Here is an 11942-nt window from a genome sequence, read left to right on the forward strand (position 1 = left end):
AAACTTACTTGCAGAGTTCAATTTGGGCTGTGATGCTCATCAGACCAAGCATGTGTACAGAGTGTACGTAGCAACGTTCCTTGGTTTTGGTGGGAATGCAGCACGGCAGAGATACGAGGACAGTATATTTACCAACACAATGTTTAGAAACAAGTAATTTGCTGTGTGGCTGATTGCATATTATAAACGCTTAAGCTGTCTTGAAAACCCAAACAAAAGGTAGACCCCCAAATGGAAATGGATTTAAACTGGCTAACGAGTAGTTTAGGCTTGAAATTAGACAAACGTTTCTAACTGTTAGAGGAGTGGAGTTCTGGAACAGCTTCCCAAGGGAAGTATTGGGGACAAAAAATGTAACTGGCTTCAAGAGTGAGTTTGATACGTTTATGGAGAGGTGGTATGATGAGCATGTGACCCATCTGCTACTGCTAGTAGCAAAAATCCCCAATGGCTCGAGATGGGGAACTAGCTGGGGAGGACTCTGAGTTAGTGCAGAGAATTCTTTCCCAGGTGTCTGGCTGGTGGGTCTTGCCCACATGCTCAGGGTTCAACTGATTGCCATATTTGGGATTGGGAAGGATTTTTCCCCCAGGACAGATTGGCAGAGACCCTGAGGGTGTGAGGGGGGTTCACCTTTCTCTGCAGCAGGGTCACTTGCTGGTTTAAATTAGTGTAAATGCTGGTTTCTCTGTAACTTGAAGTCTTTAAATCATGATTTGAGGACTTCAGAAACTCAGCCAGAGATTAGGGCTTTACTGCAGGAGGGGTGGGTGATGTTCTGCGGCCTGCAATTTGCAGGAGATCAGATAGATGATCATAATGGTCCCTTCTGGCCTTAAAGTCTATGACAGTGGTCCCCAACCTTTTCGTCTGGAAAGACCACTGCGGTGGTGGAGCACGTGCCAAAATGCCGCCGAATTTCGGCAGCATTTTGGCATCATCGAGAGGCGTCCTTGCCGAAATTCGGGGGTGACGCCTCTCGATGATGTCACTTGTCGACGGCAAGCAGCGTCGAGAGGCGTCCCTGCCGAAATGCCACTGAAATTCAGTGGCATTTCGGCAGGTGCTCTCCCGGGGGCCAGGACACGGGCGCATTAAGATGCCCCACGGGCACCGCGTTGGGGACCCCTGGTCTATGAGACAACTTTCAATCTCACTGCAGCTAAGGTATTTGGGACTACATAATGATGTATAGCGCTCGTACAATGATTGTGTTAAGATTCTGGGCATACTTTGTGTGGTAAATACCACTCAGAGTACGTCCCTTTAGAAAGAAAAAGTTTTGTTTAAGTGTCCCAGTACTAGAGACAAAATTATTTTTTCCATTACTCACCCCGCCCATGGCCATAGTCCACAGTCTGTTGAATTAGAGGTGGTTTAGGAACTGAAGCTGGTACAGATGATGGAATGGGAGTATGACCTGGAAGAGGTATTTTCCCAGAAGATGACACTGCAGGTGGCAGCACTGATTCTGGTTCACATAATGCATACTCCAAATTTGCTCCTTTATCTTCACTGGTATCCCAGAGTCCATGAAAAGAATCCTCATCCCAACGTTCCTGTTTCACAGCACCAGATGTTGGCTTTATTGCAGGAGCCTGACTTGAGGCTGTAGCTGAAGCAGGAACTGGAGCACTTGGCCTCGTCACCGGAGCACCTGGCCTCGTCACTGGGGCACCTGGCCTCGTCACCGGGGTGGGCTGCCTGAACAACACTGGTGGCTTTATAATAACAGCAGGAGAAGGTTTGATAGATTGAGATTCTATTGATGTCTCAGGTGGCAGCTGAGAAGACGCCTAGACATGGGAAACATTCTTTAATAAGGCTCTGTAAACAGCTTTCCTCACCCTATGTGAAAACAGTAAACAAAGCCCTCTGAACAACTTGTGTCCCAGATAGAGTCTTGCAACCTGACCCAAACACAATAGGATCCAGCTACAAGTGTCGGGTTCGGGTCAGATTGGCTCTGATCACCTCCTCCTACCTGTGGGATTGGCACCATGGAGACGAAGGCATGCCCTGCTCCTGCTGGGCACTGCCACTTGGCTGCACTGTGCGTGCTAGGGAGTTATCAAGCTTACAAGTCACAGTGCCTCTCACTCCACAGCATACACAGTGCAGCAAGGCAGTGGTAGCTGGCAGGAGTGGAGTATGCAGTTGCTGCCACACCACCCCCGTGAGCAGAAGGTATCCGGTGATTTAGCACGTTCACCAGGTATGGGGAGTGGGAAGCCACCCCTCAGGAGAAAGCAATGGTGGTGGCAATACAGTTTCAGGGGAAAGTGTCAGGTCTGGGTGGGCCAGAAAAGGACTTGACACTCTCAGGTCAGGTTCAGGTCCAGGATGATTTTTAAAACTGGGCCTGAGCAAACCTCTAGTCCCAGCTGAGAAGGGTGCTTTCATAACAGTATGTAATTCACACATTCCTAACCATTAGCATTTTCAGGTTCCCTCACAGGAAAGCACACTGATATCTCAAGAAGAATAGCCATTCTGGATTGGTTGGTGTGTGCTCACTACTTGAAACTTCTAAACTCATCAAGTCAAATATGAATAAAGGCTTACTGTAACTGTTCTCTCATCCAAAACGACGTTACCAAATAAAGATCTCTCTTTAGCCAAAGCACCTTCCAGGTGTTTCTCTCAGCTAAATTTCACATTATAGATATGTGAAGAAGAATTGCCTCTAAACAGCAGCAGATCTAAGACTGCATCTACGCTAGAAAATGTACCCATTGCTGTCAACGGGTGCAGCTGAACTAGTGCTGAAAATGATTTAACTGTAACTATACTCAAGAGTAAACCATATTCTGCACTATTTCACAAACCCTAATAGAGGACTGCTCAGAAAAAGCTTTGATCATGGTTTGGCCATTCTATACTTGCAGTTAAACTGTTTTCAGCAACATCCACTGCCCACAATTAGTAAACTTCCTAGTATAAACAGAGCTTCCTACACTACTAACAGTTACCTCTCTAGCTCGTGTACATCCCACCCTATCTACAGCTATTGCCAGCTTCTTGACAACTCCCAGCAAAAATCCACCCTCTCCAGAATTAACACCAGCTCCTTAGTTTACCCTAGAGAAAACCTGTTTTCTGTTCAGCTAACATCAACCACTTGGCTCTCTTAGGTTACATGGAAAATGTACTTCTTTATTCACCACAAGGTCCATAATCTGACCACGTCCTCCCATAACAGATACAATATTAAAGATGACAAATTAAAAGAAGCAGTGTAATTTTATTTAAAACTTTGTAACAAAGGTGGAGACTAGGGGACAGTCTGTTCTACATTTGATTTTGACAAATAGGGAGGAATTGGTTGAGAATTTGAAAGTGGAAGGCAGCTTGGGTGAAAGTGATCATGAAATAATTCATGATTCTATGGAATGGTAGGAAGGAGAACAGCAAAATAAAGAAAATGGATTTCAAGAAGGCAGACTTTAGCAAACTCAGGGAGTTGGTAGGTAAGATCCCATGGGAAACAAGTCTAAGGGGAAAAACTGTTGAAGACAGTTGGCAGTTTTTCAAAGAGGCATTATTAAGGGCACAAGAGCAAACTATCCCACTGTGTAGAAAAGACAGAAAGTATGGCAAGAGATCATCTTGGCTCAACCAGGAAATCTTCAATGATCTAAAAATCAAAGAAAAGTCCTACAAAAAGTGGAAACTAGGTCAAATTACAAAGGATGAATATAAACAAATAACACAAGTACTTAGGGACAAAATTAGAAAGGCCAAGGCACAAAATGAGATCAAACTAGCTAGGGACATAAAGGATAACAAGAAAACATTAGAAGCAAGAGGAAGAACAAAAACAAAGTAGACTCCTTACTCAATGGGGAGGAGGGAGAAATAACAGAAAATGTGGAAATGGCAGAGGTGCTTCATGACTTCTTTGTTTTGGTTTTCACCAAGAAGATTGGTGGTGACTGGATGTCTAACAATGAATATCAGTGAAAATAAGGTAGGATCAGAAAAGGCTAAAATAGGGAAAGAACAAGTACAAAATTACTTATACAAATTGGATGCCTTCAAGTCACCAGGGCCTGATGAAATGCATCCTAGAATACTCAAGGAGCTGAGTGAGGAGATATCTGAGCCATCAGTGATTATCTTTGAAAAGTCATGGAAAATGGGAGAGATTCCAGAAGACTGAAAAAGGGTAAATATAGTGCCAATCTACAGAAAGGGAAATAAGGACAACCAATGGAATTACAGACCAGTTAGTTTAACTTCTGTACCCAGAAAGATAATGGAACAAATAATTAAGCAATCAATTTTCAAACATCTAGATGATAATAAGGTGATAAGTAATAGTCAGCATGGGTCTGTCAAGAACAAATCTTGTCAAATCAACCGGATAGCTTTCTCTGACAGGGTAACAAGCCTTGGGGATAGGGGGAAGCGGTAGACGTGGTATATCTTGACTCTAGTAAGGCTTTTGATACTGTCTCGCATGACCTTCTCATAAACAAACTAGGTAAATGCAACCTAGATACAAGGTTGGTGCAAAACTTGTTGGAAAACCATTCCCACAGAGTACTTATCAGTGGTTCACAGTCATGCTGGAAGCATAGAACGAGTGGGGTCTTGCAGGGATTAGTTCTTGATCTGGTTCTGTTCAATATCTTCATCAATGATTTAGATAATGGCATAGAGAGTACACTTATAAAGTTTGCAAACAATACCAAGCTGTAGAAGCAGCAAAGCATCCTGTGGCACCTTATAGACTAACAGACGTTTTGAAGCATGAGCTTTCGTGGGTGAATACCCACTTCGTTGGATGCATATCATCCAACGAAGTGGGTATTCACCCACGAAAGCTCATGCTCCAAAACTTCTGTTAGTCTATAAGGTGCCACAAGATTCTTTGCTGCTTTTACAGATCCAGACTAACATGGCTACCCTTCTGATACTTAATACCAAGCTGGGAGGTGTGGCAAGTGCTTTGGAGGATAGGATTAAAATTCAAAATGATCTGGACAAACTGGAGAAATAGTCTGAAGAAAATAGGATGAATTTCAGTAAGGACAAATGCAAAGTACTCCATTTAGGAAGGAACAATCAGTTGCACACATGCAAAATGGGAAATGTCTGCCTAGGAAGGAGTACAGCTGAAAGGGATCTGGGGATCATAGTGGCCCACAAGCTAAATATGAGTCAACAGTGTAACGCTGTTGGAAAAAAAAAAGCAAACGTTCTGGGATGTATTAGCAGGAGTGTTGTAAGCAAGACACGAGAAGTAATTCTTCCACTCTACTCTGTGCGGACTAGGTCTCAACTGGAGTATTGTGTCCAGTTCTTGGTACCACATTTCAGGAAGGATGAGGACAAATGAGAGGGAGTCCAGAGAAGGGTGACAAAAATGACTAAAGGTCTAGAAAACATGACCTATGAGGGAAGACTGAAAATTGGGTTTGTTTAGTCTGGAAAAGAGAAGACTGAGGGGGGACATGATAACCTTTTATGTACTTGAAAACTGTTATTACAAGAAGGAGGGAGAAAAACTGTCTCTCTTAACCTCTGAGGATAAGACAAGTAGCAAGGGGCTTAAATTGCAGCAAGGGAGGTTTAGGTTAGACATTAAGAAAAAACTTCTGTCAGGATGATTAAGCACTGGAATAAACTGCCTAGGGAGGTCGTGGAATCTCCATCATTGGAGATTTTTAAGAGCAGGTTAGACAAACGCCTGTCAGGGATGGTCTAAATAATACTCAGTCCTGCCATGAGTGCAGGGGACTGGACTAGATGACCTCTCAAGCTAGTACAGACAATTCTCTTTTCAGCCTACTGATCCGTTTACCTCCCTAATCCTGTCTCCCAAGAAATGAGGCCCCACCCATGTCCAATTACTCAGGTCAAGTCAGGCCTACACATGGAAAGCACAGTTTGCGTACACTGAAGAAAAAATGACTCTTTTAGCTTCATACACAGAGCCTGTGCCACAGGTTGCTGAGAAACACAGAAGTAGAGTTGCTTCAACATTTGGAAAACAGACAATCTAGAAGAAAATGGGTCAGAGGACTTCATGCTCTTCTGCTAATGAGTGTCTAATATTTATTTACCTACTTCACGGAGGTGCTGATAGGATTCGGTCATGTTTGTAAAGTGATTTAAACAGTATAAGCAGTATGTGTGATTTAAGCAGTATATTATTATACCCATTATTCACTGGGTGCTTTCCAAACACAAAGGAGGGGACAGTCCCTGCTACAAAGAGTTTATAATCTAAACAGTGGTTCTCAAACTTTTTTTTGCCACAGACCACTTGAAAATTGCTGAGGGTCTCGGCAGACCACTTAATCTTTCCAAATGTTTTTTGTGCTGTTAGCCAACTATTGTAGAACGCTTTAGATAAAAGTGCTATATAAAAAAAACGTAATAAACTTTTTTTGTTCTATAAATAAAAGCACACAATTCATATTTTAATATCAGTAGTGTTACCTTTCTAATGTGATGGATGTGCCCTCTCTCCCCCTCCCCAGCAGCCACCGAGCTGGGGCTGGGAAGGAGGGAGGTCTACCGTGGCAGCAGCCGAGCTGAGGCTGGGGAGGAGGGCCATCTCTCCCAGGCAGCCGCAGCCCTGGAGCTGGGGAAAGTTCCCCCTTTCTCTCGCTGTCACAGCCCTGCATGTCCCAAATTCCCCCACCCCCTCTTCTCAGCCCACTGCCCCTTCCCACCTACCCCTTATTCCCCCCAAGGCCACCACCTCATCTTACATGTGCGCCTTCTCCAGGGTTCAGGCACCTAATTAGTGGAGCCACACCTGATCACTCCACTAATTAGGTGGGTGGCCCTGCATTCTTTCATGTGCGGCCACCCAGGCGTGCACCTTAGAGGGAACTATCCGCAGACCACCTTAATGGAGCTCGCGGACCACTGGTGGTCCATGGACCAGTTTGAGAACCAATGATCTAAAAAGACAGAGAGATGAAGGACACGGGAAAGGTATACTATGTTCAAGCAGAGTGATCTGGGTGATGGGGCAAAACTTCTTAGTTTAACTTTTTAAAAGTGTAAGATTAAGGTATCTTCTCCTATCCTCCCTATACATAACTGAACTACTTTGATCCATATAAATACTTCAGATTAACAAGTATCTGAAACACACACATACAAAAATCCAAAAATACTGGGTCAAACAAATGTACAATAGAACTTCACTAATCTGAACTACTGAAAGGGAGAGTCCAGTGCAGGTAAGTGAGGTTTGCGACCCAGTGAGTGCTGGGGAAGAACATTAGCACATCAGACAATTATAAATGCCCTACTCCTTCTTCAGGGGATTACCTGAATGCCTGGGGCATGCTAGGAATTGATATGGTGCTCCCACACTGGAAAAACCATGTCATATTCCCCACGGGTTTATGAGAAGCATGTCATGAGTCACATCACTCTTGCCCTCAACACAGCAGCAGAATCTCACTGGCTTGTGTTTCAATCAACTACAAGCTCAAAATTTCTTTTTCCATTTGGGTTTGTAGGTTACCAAAGTACAACTTTATGAAATTCGACTAAGTGCAAAGTATTATTTTATAAGTTACCTACCTCAGTTTGCTTCGCCACACCGTCAGAAGCCAGGAAATACCTATTTTAGCTAGATTCCAGATTTGAACTAATGTTCACATCCAGGTGAATTATCATCAGCATTTCATTTACCTGAAAAGCACGTGGCCTTGTAGTTGTGGTTTGTGATCTAGAGGTTTCCTGTGATGGCAGGTGGGGATCAGGCACAAACTCTTTCAACTTCTGCAACTGTTCTTTTTGTTCCCTGCACACACACACACATAAAAAAAGTGTTACCATTCTGTGACATAAATGAACTGTTAAAAAAAAAAAGGGAACCAATACGTACACCAACAAAATATATTGAAATAGTATTAAGAATCATTATTCACTACAGAGTTTACGGCTGGGATAAGCTATGACACAAGCAGCTGGCAGCACCCCAAGAGCCAGCATACTGGGAGAGACTTGACTTAGATTGTGAGCTCTCTGATGCAGGGACCATCTGTTTGTTGTGTGTTTGTAGGGTGCCTAGCACAATGGGGTCCTGGTCCATGACTGGGACTCCTAAGTGACACCTCAATACAAACAATAAATAACAGCTGCAGCAACTCGGAGCTCTCTTTACATCCAGTGTTCCTAACACCTGGCTTTGGAAAAATGCATTGGATGGCAAATCCAGATCAGCACACAACTGATACCAGACCTGTCAGTTGCACAGAGAAGAGATCTAGTTGAAGTCACCTGAAGTTGAGAAAAGCTATTCTCTACATTTCTACTACTGCTTCTGTCTCAAAGCATCATCAGAAAGAGTCTTATCAATTTCAAGCCACTTACACTGAATTGTTCTGCTTCTGATCTGCTCTTTCTGAAGTACACAATGAGAAGAGTCAGTGTAAAGTAGAAAACAACTCTCAGTATGGTTTGATACAAAAGGGTGACTTACCCAGCGTTAACTTTAAAACTGAGGAAAACAGTCAATAGAATCTTCTTTAATTGAACCCTTTCTTTGGTGCTGTAGAGAGAATCTACTTTCACACGTGAAGCCTTCTTGTATCAGTTTATTAGGCCTTAAACACCATTCTCTAAAGCACAGGTGACAAAGTCCTTGACAATCTGGTGTATTAAACCAGTTCCCATGACAGATTAAATTCTTCAGACTCATAACTTCCATTTACTTTTTGAAAATTACATTTCTAGCATTTCTGGTTGCAGTTAAAACCTTCCATATGGGAATAAAAGGTATATTATCTTTATGAGTGTGAAAACAAAACAGCTTTGAAAGAAGTAGAAAATGTCCGCATTCATTTCAATGTGTTTTTAACTGAAACCTAAGGATGACAAATGTCAACAGTAACTGTATAACTGTTCATCATTTTAGCATAAAATCCAGCTTGTGCGATTATCACCCTAAAGGGTGCAATGGCAGATGCAGGAAAGTGGGGGCACCCACTCGCTGGACTTTGTCTTTACCAAATACTGCTCCCTCATTGGTCTTCCTGTTCCCTCTGGAAGGTGAACCATGACGCTCTGTTCTTAGGTCTATTCCTCTTCTTTCTACACTCTTCCCTGAAATACCTGATTCATTTACATTCCAATTTACAAGTTTACCTCTTCCTTTTTGATGTTCCTTCCTACAAATGTGCATGATGCATCCATATCCATGGTACCTGTGCACCATTCAAGCTTTCTCTCTCTTTATATTACACCATTAGGGCACCTCTGAATGTTTCCAGTGGTAAGGGATTTTGAAAAACAGTTTGGAGGAATATTTTTCTGTTTATTGCTGCTCGGTCATTCTTCAGGATTCTTGTGATAATGATTGTTTTATATTTCATTATGCAGATAATAAAATCCTACATCAATCTCATTTTGGAGCTGTGGGTTGACTACAGGATGAACAAAGCTTTTGCTATGGGATGCATGGAAAGGGGCAATCTCTGGGATCATCAGTTGGCTGGGCCCTGGTTTATTCAATTTGGATTTGGACATGGACAGAGAGCCACTGCAGCGAGCAAAGAACTAAAGTGGCAAACTCTCATCAGGCTCTGTTACCTAACAAGTGGACCACTACATTTTGAACCAGCAGGTGAGGGTTTTTATTTTTTTTTTTGCCTTCACACATTCAACCCCAGGTACAGCATATTAGAATAGTTGAGTTTTTCAGTGATAGCTACTTGGATCACTGTGGACAGATCCACATCTAAGAAGCCATGTGCTGACTAACCAAGGATGTAATAAAAAGCATGTTTTGCTACTGTCATCATCCAGTAATCTACGGACACTGAGGCATCTAGTAGCATCCCAAGATGCTATCACTATAACAAATGAAAAGGTAGACACCTTCAGTTATTTACTAAGTGCTGGTGATGAATTGAACACTGTACAATAAACAGAAAAAAAGATACTTTCTCTCACAAGCGTCTTAAAAACTTGAGGACCATGCTAAAGTTTGGCAAGTTCTTTAAAGCATTTTCTACTTCCCACCAATATCACCTCTGTCTTTCCCAGGTTTTGTTTTAGTCAACTATTTTTTCATTCAGCAGCAGTGCTCTCTCAGGTACTGAGATATCTAGATGATGGCATTGTCTACAGAAGATTTGCAGCTAGCTTACATCTGCATATTGTTGGTATTGGGTCTGTCGTATCTCAAATCTTCCCTAGAATTGTAACAATTTAATAAAGGATGGTAAAGTTAAATAGAAGGATAAACAAGTTAAACGAGTTCTCATGTGAAATCTCTCTAGGAAGTACAATAGCCCACATGACATGACACGAATGAGGGAAACCAATTTAATGCAATTCTGTTCATCTCACCAGGTCACTCTGATGAGTCATCAGCACTTCATAATTAAAGGGTGCTGGTCAAGGGTGCAGACAGATCTAACATCATGTATGTGTGCCAGCTGTCTTTGGATAACAGGAGATTTTCCATCAGTGTGATCAGTGCAGTTTCTGTTCCATATGCTGGGCTAAAATCTGTCAGGGAAGGTTCTAAGATATTAACAGAGGTCAAGTGCTGCTGGAGATGGCTTTTCACCAATGCATCAATCACTTTGCCTGGGAAGGGAAGGTTACCGATAAAGTAATTGACACTAAGTGATGGTTTCTTGAACACACGCCAGACAACTGCATGTTTCAGGAAGGTTGATAGGCTGCCATCTCTAAAGGAGGTGTTAATGTTCTATTCTATGTCAGCAGTAGACTCAAGTGCTCCTGACTGGCTGTCACCAACCAAGAGGGGTACATATATGATTTCTAAGAACTGGAGAAGCTATCTTTGAGCCAGTCAATCTTTTCTCAGTATACTTTACAAAGTTCTTCACACCGGGTGATGCTAGATTTCAAATGAGGGAAATGATAAAAAAATAAGCACTGCACAAAACCAAAATTATCCATATTAAGTGGACTACGATCTGGCTAACTGATAGATCTCAAAACATAACTGTTAACAGGGAATCATCAATAATTATGATGACTCTACAAGAGTTCCACGGGGATCAGTTCTCTGTTCAACTCTGTTCTGTATTTTTATCAATAAATTGCAAGAAATAGAAAATCAGAGCTGATACAATTTGCAGGTGACACAAAAATTGGTGGGGTGGCAAATGATAAGGAGAAGAGAACTACATTTAGGAACAAAGAATGTGGGCAGCCATATTTACTGGACATGTGCACGTGAGTGAGAGGCAGAAACCTCAGGAAAGCAGTAACTCTGAAAAGGACTTAAGGGTCACTAGATAATCCACAGAACATGAGCTTCCAATGTGAAGCTGTGGCAAAAAGGCTAACCCAATCCTTGGATGCATAAACAGGGAAATGTTAAATATATAGAGAGGTGATATCAAATTCACATACAGCACAGGTGAGATCGCTACTGGAAAACTGTGTCTAATTCTGATGTCTAAACTTTAAAAATGATTGTGAAAAATTGGAGAGGGTTCAGAGATGTACTACAAAAAATTAATTTGAGGTCTGGAAAACATGCTTTACATTGAGAGACTTACGAGCACAGACTTAAGAAGTACTAGATCAGAGTCTTTAAGTACCTACATTGGAAGTAAACATTAGACTTTATGGAACTCTTTAACTTAGCACTGGCATAACAAGATGCAATAATTGGAAGTTGAAGTTAGATAACAAGACAACTTTTAAATAATGAAACATTAGAACAGATTATCAAGGAAAATGGTTAGTTCATCATTAACTGGAGTCTTTAAATCAAGACTGGCTGAAAGTCAAAGGGACTTAGGTGCCTAACTCACTTGGGCACTTTTGAAAATTCAACCTGGATGTCTTTCTAATAGATAGGATCTAACTCAACAAGTTATTGGTCTTGACAGTAATGAAAAATTCCCTTGATTGCAGAAATTACTGGGTGAAATTCTATCCTCTGCATTATACAGCTATGACTAGATAAAATCTATTCA

At 42.0% G+C, this 11942-nt stretch overlaps 1 protein-coding gene across 1 annotated transcript in view; it reads right to left on the reverse strand.

Moving 5' to 3' along the window:
* YLPM1 (YLP motif containing 1) overlaps positions 1 to 11942 on the reverse strand; it is a 39140-nt gene that overhangs the window by 24464 nt on the left and 2734 nt on the right. Inside the window, exons 2-3 of the mRNA XM_030559143.1 lie at positions 7666 to 7777; positions 1334 to 1796 (exon numbers count right to left, since the gene is read on the reverse strand). Coding sequence (XP_030415003.1) covers positions 1334 to 1796; positions 7666 to 7777 — 575 coding nt within the window. The remainder of the gene's footprint in view (positions 1 to 1333; positions 1797 to 7665; positions 7778 to 11942) is intronic.

Source organism: Gopherus evgoodei, chromosome 4 (genome assembly GCF_007399415.2).
Source record: "Gopherus evgoodei ecotype Sinaloan lineage chromosome 4, rGopEvg1_v1.p, whole genome shotgun sequence".
NCBI lineage: Eukaryota > Metazoa > Chordata > Testudines > Testudinidae > Gopherus > Gopherus evgoodei.